The 12515-nt window shown below is 46.7% G+C and overlaps 2 protein-coding genes across 2 annotated transcripts; both read left to right on the forward strand.

The window, feature by feature from the left end:
• The first annotated feature begins 526 nt into the window (after nt 1–526).
• Nucleotides 527–4732, forward strand: LOC133509000 (protocadherin beta-16-like). The gene is made up of 2 exons (XM_061835617.1): nt 527–534; nt 2123–4732. Exons 1-2 carry the CDS (start codon nt 527–529, stop codon nt 4581–4583), a joined length of 2469 nt encoding a protein of 822 aa, XP_061691601.1. The 3' UTR covers nt 4584–4732.
• Nucleotides 4733–6630: 1898 nt separating this feature from the next.
• LOC133508709 (protocadherin gamma-A2) lies at nt 6631–10525 on the forward strand. Its single transcript, XM_061835038.1, has one exon. The coding sequence runs from the start codon at nt 6631–6633 to the stop codon at nt 9037–9039; it is 2409 nt and encodes an 802-aa protein (XP_061691022.1). The 3' UTR covers nt 9040–10525.
• The last annotated feature ends 1990 nt before the right edge of the window (nt 10526–12515 follow it).

The raw sequence follows: 12515 nt of genomic DNA on the forward strand, positions 1-12515 counted from the left end.
TTTGAAATGTTGATTTCATTTATTCATGAAAACAATAACTATACAAAAACATGTGGCCCTCCGCAGAAAACACAATGCCCCCCTCAAACTAAGAATTGGTTGAGGGTCCTCAGCAGCAAATTTTGAAATTCAAACATTTTATATAACTGGTGAGATCGCTTGAAGAGCTCTCCAGACGTCTTGTATTTTGGTCCACCCCCCCTTGCAGGATTGCTTGAATTCCACAAAAAGAGTTTTTTAAGGTCATGCTACTCCATTTGAATTGGATTCAACTCTGGACTTTGAGTAACCCTCTCCAAAACCTTCATTTTGATATTTTATTTTTTCAAGCCGTTCAGACGTTGACTCGCTGGTGTGTTGTGCATCGTTGTCGTGCTGCAGAAGCCAAGTGTGCTCCAGCTTGAGGGCACAGCTTTGTCGTCCAGGTCCTGAAGGCAAAAAACGGCCCAGGACCATCGCGCTAGGACCGCATTTGACTGTTGGTAGGATGTTCTTTTTTTTGTGAAATGCTATTTTGGCTCTCCCCATGGCTTGGTAGAAATGGCTTCTGTACCCCTTTATATCCTGAACAATGTCAATGACTTTATTTCTCGACTGTTCTTAAATTTCTTTGAATCGTGTGGTTTTGTAGCAGGATTTTTTAGATGTTTTGTCCAATTTGATTTTGTTGGTATAGAATCTCGAAGTGGTTTCTTGATTGGACATAATCAGACTTGGCCTTGATCAGTGAAAATGTACCCCAAAATTTTGCTATGCCTAAATTCACAATTTAACAAGTGGGGTAATGACTTTTTCACACTGGGCCTGGTCACATTCATTAGTCTCCTTTCCTTAAAAAAAAAAAAAAAAAAAAACAATCAGCATTAAAAAATAGAATAACACATTCACTTGTCTCACTTGTCTGATCTTTACATATCTGTGATGATCTTAAACATTAAAGTGAGGAATCTTTGAAAAAAAATTTGAGAAGGGGTCCTGACACTTTTTCAAGGCACTGTTGATGTAACCTCACTACAATCAGAAATTCACTGAAGGAAAATAAAACAGGAGTGGACAAAAATGTCATACTACTGCGCATAGGCCACATCAACATAATTTTAATTTACCGTGGCGAAGGTGAGCATTTTTTTAATTTTTTTTTGTGTAAAAATTGGATGGGTGGTATTGTAAACAAGAAAAATCACTCTTCGAGAGTCATATATTTTCTTGCAATGATCTTTTACAAATGCATCCCATCTTGTTGTGACTATATCGCGGCGGTTTGAACAGACAAATTCGGGAACTTGAATGCCATTTATGTATAATTTGCACACACACATCATGGGCGAATTATGTCATTTGAAAAAGGAAAATATCTGTGAAACTTCTCGTGGTGTTTGATTTGCCAGAAAAGTATTTGGATACAGTGCTGCCGTGAAAACGTTTGGAACGTTGAGCAACATCATTTTTCTGGGCTTTCCTTGGTTCCGGTTCCCTCCCTGAGGATGGAAAACCTTTGTCTGCGATGAATATCTCAGCCGCAAATGTCTACACGGTGCAAAAGCTGTTTGGAAGTTGAGCAGTTCACTTGGTCAACTTGAGCAGAAAGTTTGACCAGTTTGGTTTGGAACCTGTTGTGGCTCTTTGATTGGTCGCTGCTTTCACGTCTGCTCATCGTCCTGAAGCGATGTCCATGCAGCTGTCTGCTGATACTTGAACCTTTTCTTCTAGCTTTTATTTTTTAAATTGGAAAATATTGAAGTATTTCACAATCACGTGCCTACACGTTGCTTTTGTCTTCATAATATTATCCTTTAATTCCAATACGCCCTTGTGAAAACTCCCCTTTGTTAAATGAGCCGACCAGCAAAATAAATTAAAAAAAAAAACATTGTTGTGATTTTACAATGTCATAGTTTCTTAAAACAAATCACAACCGGGTGTGATTGCAAAAAATGTACTCTAGATGTCATCATGCTCCCATGAACAAACCTTCCTTAATTTCACACCTACTTGTGTCGACACACAAACCAGATTTAATTCTTGTGTGGCTCCGCTCGAGACGTTCGACAACGCGTCTTGGACGTGGAAATCTTTGGATTTTTGGGTAGATCATATTTATGCTGCTGGTTATCTGTTGAAGGAGCTTTTTGTGGCGCAATGGAGTACAACAGATTTATTCTTTGTGCCTCGGCCTGCTTTTTCTTTTCCTTTTCCTCCGCCCCGTCAACGGAGACGTCAGCTACTCGATCCCAGAGGAGCTGAAACGTGGATCTGTCATCGGCAATATTGCCACGGATTTGGGACTAAATGTGGGCCGGTTATCTGCTCGGAAAGCGCGCATTGATCCAGAGGATGACAACGTCCACCACTGCGGCATCAACCTCAACACCGGGGACTTGATCGTGCGGGAAAGGATCGACAGGGAAGGTCTTTGTGGCAAAAAGGCGTCGTGTGTTTTGAAGCAGGAACTTGTGCTGGAGAACCCGTTGGAACTACATCGGATTAGTATCCGTGTATTAGATGTCAATGATCATTCTCCACAGTTTAACGAAGACTCGCTTAAATTAGAAATTCGGGAGTCGGCAGACAAGGGGGAGCATTTTCATCTTAGAGAAGCACACGATGCAGACATTGGCGAAAATGCTGTTCAAAGCTACACGTTGCAGCAGAACGATCATTTTAAATTAATTGTCAACACTAAACCAGGTGGACGAAAGTACTGTGAATTGGTCTTGGAAAAGGAATTAGACAGAGAAGCCAAAAAAGAAATGACGCTGCTGCTGACCGCGTACGATGGCGGCTCTCCTCCGAGATCAGGAACGGTCGGCATCCACGTCATCATTTTGGATGCCAATGATAATGTTCCAGTATTTAGTCAAACTGTTTATAGAGCCAGTCTGGCTGAAAACTCTCCTCTTGATACTTTGGTGATTACAGTCAGTGCAAGTGATGCAGATGAAGGAATCAATAGTGAAATCATATTTGCATTTGACCATGTTTCTGATGACAACAGCAATATTTTTACCCTGCACCCCAAAACAGGAGAAGTGAGAGTAGCTGGTGTCGTTGATTACGAGAAAGTATCTTCATATGAAATGCAAATAAGTGCGGTTGATGGTCTGGGGTTAATTTCGTATTGTTCTTTAATTATAAAAGTTACTGATGTGAATGACAACACCCCGGTTATAAGCATAAAGTCGCTGACCGATCCAGTGGCGGAGGATGCGGCCCCTGGCACCGAGGTGGGCATCATCCACGTGCAGGACCGAGACTCGGAGCAGAACGGAGAAGTCCACTGCTCCATCCAGCAAGACGTCCCCTTCAAGTTAGTTCCTTCCATCAAGAACTATTATTCTCTGGTGACGAGCGGACAGCTGGACCGCGAACTGGTGTCGCATCACAACATCACAATCGGCGCCAGCGACCAGGGCTCTCCTCCTCTGTCCTCCCGCAAAAGTTTGGGCCTGTCGGTGGCCGACGTCAACGACAACCCGCCCGTATTCCAGCGAGAGTCCTACAGCGCCTACGTCAGCGAAAATAACAAAGCCGGCTCGGCCTTGTGTCGGGTAAGCGCTCGAGACCCCGACTGGAGGCAGAACGGCACGGTGATTTATTCTCTGCTGGCGGGCGCGGAGGTGAACGGCGCCCCGGCGTCCTCCTACGTAGCGGTGGACGGAGACACGGGGGAGGTCCGCGCCGTGGGCTCCTTGGATTACGAAGACTTGAGGAGTTTCCGAGTCCAGGTGGTGGCCAGAGACAAGGGTTCTCCTCCGCTGAGCAGCAACGTGAGCGTCAGCGTGTGGATACGGGACGTGAACGACAACTCTCCTCAGATTCTGTACCCCGCCCCGGACGGCGACTCCTCGGTGACCGAGCTGGTCCCCAAAGCCGCCCAGGGGGGCTCGCTGGTGTCCAAAGTCATCGCGGTGGACGCCGACTCCGGACAGAACGCCCGGCTGTCCTATCATATCGTCAAGTCCACGGATCCGGGACTTTTCACGGTGGGGCTCCACAGCGGAGAGATCAGGACCCGGCGGGACATTTCCGAATCTGACGGCGAGGAGATGAGACAGAACCTGATGGTGGCGGTGAAAGATAACGGGCAGCCCCCTCTCTCCGCCACCTGCTCGGTGTATTTCCTCCTTTCCGACAACTTGTCCGAGCTGCCGCCGGAACTGAAGGACGTTTCTTCCCAGGAGCGTGAGAAGAATTCCAAAGTCACCTTTTATCTGCTGGTGGCGCTGGTGTCGGTGTCCACCTTCTTTCTGACCTTCATGGTGGCGGTCCTGGCCGTGAGCTTTTGTCGCAGGAGAAAGCCCCGACTGTTGTTGGACGGAGCGCTCGCCGTCCCCGGCGCGTATCTCCCTCCTAATTACGCAGATGTGGACGGCACGGCCACTTTACGCAGCGCCTACAACTACGACGCCTACTTGACGACGGGCTCCAGGACCAGCGACTTCAACTTTGTGCGTTCCTACGACGACGACACGCTGCCTGCCGACCGGGCGCCTGGCAAGAGTCTTGGCGACTTCGATGAGATTTTTGGAGATGCTGAAGGTCTTCCCGAGGTACGATCTTCAGTCCAATTTTACTCTAATTGATTAGGTCAACAGAGGTAAAAATACAAGCCCATTTTTACTTTACTTTGAGTACTTGCACTCAATCAATCAAACCAAATTGATCTATCAAACTGTCTGTCCTCATCTTGTGTACCTTATGGGTTTCTCTCGTGTATGTGCGACGATACTGATTCAGTAACAAAATAATAAAATAGTGTTTCCGATGTCTGACTATAGAATGCTTTGATTTGACCCCCCCCCCCCAAAAAAAAAAAAAAAAAAAAAAATGAAATGTGTTCGTTTTTAAGCCCCACCTCCACGCCTCATTGGAGAAGGGGGTCCTTGTGTCCCGTGTCTGGGCATCGGGAACCTCGATCCAATTTTTTGTACTCGCCATTTGCGTTTACGACGCCGTGCTTTGTGTGGAACCTTTTTGCCATGGGTGACCCTTCCATGGGCGGGAGGCCCCAGACCACTTTGCTCCTTGGACCGTTGTGACACACAAACCCCTCCACCACTATAAGATGACGGCTCAAGGAGGAGCCAGCATTGTTATGTTTGCACTAAATGTATCTTTTTCTTTTTACTAATGACAAAAATGGTCAACCTTGGTGTCTTTTTTTATTTCAACAAACCTGTAAAACTCCCAAACTCATTTAAGGAAAATGTGTTGTCGTCAGATGAAACCAAGGTTGAACTCTTTGTTCAAATGGAATGTTTGGCGCAAACACAACGCTGCTCGTCACCGAAAAAATATCAAACCTGCAGTCAAGCTTGCTGATAGCGGCATCATCCCTTAGAGTCATTATTTTTTATTTTATTTATTTTTTTTTTTTTTTTTTGGGGGGGGGGGGCTGAAACTACGGCCTTTGTCAAGATGGAGGGAAGCAGTTAGTGTTAGCAGGAAAAGCCTACTCGAACATCTGAACGTTATTTGGGGTTTTCAAAAGGACTTCAAATGGTGGCAGGTGTGTTCCGCCTCACATTTGAGATGAGTTTGAAGTCGATTGGTCAATTCGGACTCATCCCAATTCAAAAATGCTCTGGACAGTTGTGCAACCATATCATGGCAATTACTTCTTTTTACTTCCCTTCTTGAAAATAAAACGTGTCAAAAATGACTATTTTTAAAGATAAATGTGATAATAATGCAAAGAGATTTTACAATTATTTACCGTGCTCTTATTTTTATACGATTCTAACCGGGGATTTGAATAGGGGTGTGTAGAATTTTGATATCCACTGTGTGTGTGTGCGTGCGTGTGTAAGTGTGCATGTGATGACATGTCACCCAATGGCTTGAACCATTATTGTCATCATTTGGATTATATTTCACATTTGTGTTAAGAGCTGTGGTGGCAAAAGCGGTCCAGATGGGTCTCTCAAGAAGCGCAAACATGGACTTGATGGATGCATTCCGGATCCACTCATTCACTTTTGCCAGTTGTGGTGATAAGCTTGAAAATGTCATATTTTATCATCTAAATTCTTTTTTCCTTGTTTGATTCATTACATTGTTAGCCAACATACGAATGACATTCTCCTGCGTGTTTTTTTTTTTTTTTTTTTTTCCAACTTGATGTTATTGGTCGAACCAAATTCCCCTTTGACTAACACTTCTGCTGAGAGCTTTTTGACCTTTAAAAAGTGGCGCAATCATAGCGCAGTTTGCCTTGTAATTATCTCCTCGGCCTCGTGGCGACGCTCTTATAATATTTGAGTCGCCGATGGCGTGTTCTGCTCTAACTGTGTCAGAGAAAGTGGAGCATTGGGTGAGAGCTGACGGATGTTCGTGTGCATGCGATAGAGGCGGGGGGGGGGGTGGCGTGGGTGTTTGGAGAGAGAGAGAGAGCGAGAAAGAGGGAGGGAGGGAGAAAGAGAGAGAGAGAGAGAGAGAGAGAGAGAGATGAAATGGGAATAGAGGAATACAAGCTGACAGCTTCCCTAATAGAGCATGAGTAACTCGGCTGGAGAAGCAGGCGAGCGTTGGATTGCAGCAGAATTTTCACTCGGACATTTTCACCAGCACTTTTAGGATTTGAGCTCGTTTTTTTCGACGGCTTGGGAGCATCCGAGACCATCTGCAAAAATGCGCTGGGAGCATTGGAGGGAATTATTCCTTTTCTGCCTGATCTTTTCCGCGTCGTCCGGGGAGGTGCGTTACGTCCTCCCCGAGGAGACGCAGCCGGGTTCCGTCATCGGGAACGTCGCGCGGGATCTGGGACTGCAGCCCGGGGAGCTGGCCTCTCGTCGCGCCCGCGTCGTTGCGGACGGAAGCGGCCAGCTGTGCGAGCTGGACCTGTCGTCGGGCGAGCTTTTGATCCGCCAGCGGATCGACCGAGAGGAGCTCTGCGCGCAAGTCAGCGTGTGTACCGTCCAGCATCAGCTTTTACTTCAGGACCCGCTTCAAGCCTTCGCTCTAATTTTGGACATCGCAGACATTAACGACAACACTCCAGCGTTCGCCGCAGAGGAGATCAACCTGGATTTGGTCGAGTCCACAGTTCTCGGGAGACGTTTTCCGCTGGAGAGTGCGCACGACCCCGACCTGGGCACAAACTCCGTCGGCGAATACAAATTGAGCCCGAGTGACCATTTTGCCCTGGAAGTGACTACTCAAATAAACGGAAACGCGTATCCGGAGCTTGTTCTTAAAAAGCCGCTGGACCGGGAGGCGCAAGCTGAACACGTGCTGAAAATCAGCGGCATCGACAGGGGAAGTCCACCCAGGACCGGGACCGCTTCCATCCGCATCCGGGTTTTGGACGCCAACGATAATGTCCCAGTTTTCAGTCAACGGGTTTACAGGGCGTCTGTTCCGGAAAACTCCGCCGCGGGGACTTTGATAGCGCAACTGAATGCCACGGACTCTGACGACAGTCTGTACGGAGCCATAACGTACTCCTTCAGTCACCTGACAGACAAGACCAGAGGAGTTTTTCGCATCGACCCGATGAGCGGTGAAGTTCGCGTGGCGGGCGTCCTCGACTACGAGGAGGCCAACGCTCACGAGCTGGACGTCCAGGCCAAAGATGGAGGCGGCCAGGCCTCCCACTGCAAACTTCTCATCGACGTCGTCGACGTCAACGACAACCAACCCGTTATTGAGATCAAGTCGGCCTCGGCCAACGTGCCGGAAGACTCCGCGCCGGGAACGATGGTGGCCCTCATCAATATTTACGACTTGGACACCGGGAATAGCGGACACGTCACCTGCTCCATTCCCGACAATGTCCCGTTTCAAATCGTATCGGGAGTGAAAAATTATTATATGCTCGTGACGGCCGGGACGCTGGACCGAGAGGTTCAGTCGGCGTACAACATTTCTGTTACCGCCACAGACTCGGGCTCTCCCCCGCTCCAGAGCGTCAAAGTTTTGCCCGTGGTGGTTCACGACGTCAACGACAATGCCCCAATTTTCACGCAGAGCCAGTACACCGCCACCATCTTGGAAAACCAACCCGTCGGCACCTTTGTCATGAAACTGGTGGCGCAGGACGCCGACGAAGGTTCCAATGCCAAACTAACGTACCAAATATCCAGAGGAAGCGATTCCGAAGTTTCCTCTTTCCTTTCCATCAACACGGAAACGGGCGAGCTTCTCACGTCGCGCCTCTTCGATTACGAGCAGTCGGTTTACTTCCACATCACGGTGGAGGCGAGGGATGGGGGCCACCCCCAACTCACCACCAGCTGCGCCGTCAACGTTTTCATCCAAGACCAAAACGACAACGCGCCGGTGGTTCTGTACCCTGCGCAGGCCTTCGTGGCAGAGGACGTGGTGCCCCTCGAAGCGCCGAGAGGCTACCTGGTGACCAAGGTGGTGGCGGTGGACGGCGACTCGGGCCACAACGCGTGGTTGTCTTACAGAATAATCAAAGAAACGCAGCCCAATCTGTTCACGGTGGGCTTACACACGGGCGAGGTGCGAACCTTGCGAGCCTTCACGGAGCTCGACGAACGGAAGCAGACGATCGTCGTCGCCGTCGCCGATAACGGGCCGGACGCCCTGTCGGCCACAGCTACGGTTAGCATCGTCATTGGCGAGGGCTTGCCGGTTCTGCAAGAACTTTTTGAGCTCGTTGATGAACCCCAGGCCAACGATGACTTGAGACTCTACTTGATTGTTGCCCTGTTCACCGTTTCTTTTCTCTTCATCCTTTTGATGGCCGGAGTGTTTTATTTTAAGCTTTGTCGCCGTAGTCACGTGTACCGTTCCACCGCTGCCAGCCTGCCCGTTTTCCCCACGACCTACTATCCACACAGTTTCACAGATTTCAGCGGTTGCGGGACATTGCTGCAAGATGATCGCTACGATCCCTTTCTGACCACCGGCTCGTGGAGAGGCGACTTTCGCTTCAGCTCAAACACGGACACGGACACGCTCAAGAAAAGGAGCGCGGCTTATCAAAAGAACACGCTTCGGCGCACGAGTGCGGACAGAGCTACCTTAAAGGTTCGGGCCGCCCCCTCGCATCCTTGTTATGTCATCACTTGAAAACCGGCTGCAAGGTTTGCACTAGCGGGAGATGTCAAGAGTTGACACACCCCTGTTCCGATGCCAGGTTTTTGTGAAAAACACAATTTAGGTGACCAATGACCTAGACAAGTCGATTGAACCAAAAAGATTACACATTTCAAGAGGGAAGTAAAATGAAATGACTGAAATATTGTGGTTGCAAAAGTGTGCACACCCTCCCTGTCTGGAGTTCGGATGTGCTTATTATTCAAAATTCAAGAAATGGGGGTGACTCATGAAAGTGCCAATGGTTAATCTGAAATAAAATTCGGACGTCTGGATCGGATTTTTTCATCAGTTTTGAATGCTTTGTAGCAGAAGCCTCAATGATTTGTCTTGGCACTGACTACCCTTTGGAACAGTTTTAAAAGTCCTCCCACCTTGACAAAGGCCCCGTTTCCAGCTTAAGAGAAGAAACCCCAAATCTTGAGACCGTCACCACCGTGCTTGGTGGTCTTTTGGCAATTTTGTATTTGTATTTGTGTGAGCACAAAACCAACCTTTTGTAATCATGGCCAAAAGTTTCAAACATTTTCTCACGTGTTTGTGAGACTTTGTCACCACAGTCCGATGAAATCAAGGTGGATTTTTTTTTTTTTTTGGAGCCATGATTCAAAAACCAAAAGAACAACATCGCTGGAGTCAAGCTTTGTGCTTGTGGGATTCCTCCTTTGGGGGTTCTTTTCGTGAACCGGAACTGCGGTCCTGATGAAAAGAATTATGAACCGTTGCAAATCATAATCGGTGTTGACATAAAACCTCCCAACTCCTGATGGAAAGCAAAAACAAAAAGTTAAGAACAGCCTACTTGACCAACAACAGTTTATTTGGGGTTTGTCAGAAGTTGGAATGTTGGCTTGCGTGTTCTGTCTGAAATTCAACATGAGTTCTGAACGCAGCCCCAAGAGGGTGTGCAGACTTGTGCAAGCACATTTATCGCCATTACCATTTGATTTTATTTCCCCTCCCATAAAGACAAGCAAACTGTTTTATTTGAGCTGTACAGGCCTCATTACAGCTTGATCGATTGCAAATGTTGGACTTTATTTTATCTTGGTGTCATTTTTATTCAATGGAAATCCTGCCATTTGAACAGGGGTGTGTAGACTTTTTATTTCCACTGCATAAGGAAAAGAAAATCCAGAAAGTCTTGTGCTGCTAAATACACTTATTGTGAAATTGAGTGCGTATTTCCACCTGCTGGGCTTGGTCGGACCAATGAAAGCAATTTATTGTATATTTTGATTCTGTGTGTGCCGTTATGATGCGATGCGATTGGACGTCTTTCCAAAGTGCAACCACAATGAAAGTTACGCCTTTGATATATATTTTGTTTGCGGGGGCGGGGGCGGAGGCAGTTGGGGCTGTGGCCTGGGAGTGTAAATCATGATCACAAACTGTAAAAATTTCCATAAAAAAAAAAAAAAAAAAAAAAAAAATTTTGAATGTGTGAAATGTTTTGACGTGGCTCACCCAGCTTGAAACTAATTTTGTGAACCAATCAACTGAAATCGTGTCAAATGATCTGAATTGCTTTGTTTTGTGTTTGTTCATCAAACAAAAAGTCCTGCACGACTAATTTTGTCACTGGTTTTTCTTGTAATGGACTTTGTTGTGATTTCGTTGCTTTAAGGCACTAAGATGAGCTCCCTGCTCCAATATTTTTTCTCGCATGTTATGGCCTCCATTTCTACCTTTTCTGTCATTCTGTTATGATGATGAAATATCTTATTGTGAGTTTGATGTGACCGCCAGACCTGCAAAACTTTCCTCGGTACACAGTTTGTGATTTCAGATTTAGATTCAGAGTTTTTGTCCTTTTTTTGTGTCCTTTGAAACCCGACAACATAATAAATAATACTTTTATTTTATTCTTATTTTTAATTTTGGAAATGTTATTTTCCCAGCATGTTTTTGTCTTTTTGCTTCACGCAGGTCGACGCTGTTACCTCATTAATCTGCAACTGAAAGATTCATTGAATAAATTTGGATTTTGTAAAATGAAACAAAACCCATGTTTGGATGTGTGAGTCTCTTCCACGAGGTGAACGAGATAAGGCGCAATTTTGCAAACCTGCAGCCGCAACAACGATAATGCGCAATGTACCACCACTACTCATAATCATCATCATCGTGGTTAAAGGTTGAAGTTTAAGTTTAACATTCAGCATCGGGTCAGTGGCTCAAGTGCAATGCAGCAGCTGAATCTCGTGCACGTGACCAAAGTCTGCGCGCTGATGCGAGATCTTCTCATGCGTATTCATGTTGCCCTCCAAATTCAGCCGTGGTTGGATTACTAAAAAAAAAAAAAAAAAAAAAAATGAAACCGTCTGGATCCCGAACATAACAGTAGAAAACGTCCGAGTGGTAATTGAGGCTGTTGGGAAGATGGAAATTTGGGAGAAATGAGAAATGTCTTTCGTGATAATTCACTTCACGTTTAGCAAAAGGTCATGTGGAGGGGGGGGGGGGCTTTGCCTTTTTTTTTTTTTTTTTTCTCCAGTGCATTGGGGATTCGAACTGGAACATTTGTTTGTTAGTTGCATATTGTTGGACTTTGTTTTTGTTGTTGTTGGAACGTAATGAACACGTCAACGGTGTATCACACAACAAATATCTCGGTTCCTCTTTGCTCGTCTGAAGTTGAAGTTCTTTGGAAATAAATGTCATCATTGCACCTGAGACTAACATTTATCTCTCTCTCTCTCTCTTTTTGGGTGCCCCCCCTCCGCCTCCCCTTGAATGAAACTTCCACTGTGGACGCGCAGGTAAGCCCCTTTTCACTCATTTCAGATGCCACATGCGCCCGTTCCAAACAAATCACAGCAGCAGCACGATTCTCATCCAGAGCAGCAAATTGTCAATACGAGACCGGCTGACCCAGAATGTCTTTGCATCTGCGCAGCCGCTCTTTTCTTTTCACAGAACATTCTGTGCCGACGAGCGCTTTCCACTCGTGTCCTCCTGACCGCCAGCGCTGCCACGCACTTCTTAGTGTTCATCCTGTGTGTACATCACCCTGTGCACGTCACCTAACTGATGCAGGAACAAGAAGCGATCCGATTGGGAGGAAATGTTCCCACTGCCACTTACATGAATATTAATAACTCTGCCTGCTGCCTGCTGTTGCTGTGCAGACTGGGCCTTACTAGTGCACCATCATGATGTGCACGAGGCTTCACCAGCGTTGTGCTGGAATGGAATGGAGCACGCACGCACGCACGCACGCACCCACACACTCATTTGCACCCCCCCCCACACACACACACACACAGAAACATACACAAACACACAACACAGTTGGTGTGAGGCCAATCCTTGCAAATACTTTATGAATTAATATTGATAAGAAATGACTCAGTGGACATTGTTTGTGTGTTACTTGCCCTCAAAGTAGGCCACGGCCCGTTGCTCAGCCATTTATGGACGTCCAGCTGTCTGTCTGTCTGTCTGTC

Source organism: Syngnathoides biaculeatus, chromosome 11, assembly GCF_019802595.1.
Source record: "Syngnathoides biaculeatus isolate LvHL_M chromosome 11, ASM1980259v1, whole genome shotgun sequence".
Taxonomy (NCBI): domain Eukaryota; kingdom Metazoa; phylum Chordata; class Actinopteri; order Syngnathiformes; family Syngnathidae; genus Syngnathoides; species Syngnathoides biaculeatus.

Bases quoted from the DNA above. Each gene is read 5' to 3' on its own strand.
- LOC133508709 (XM_061835038.1), top strand. From the start codon at position 6,631: ATGCGCTGGGAGCATTGGAGGGAATTATTCCTTTTCTGCCTGATCTTT.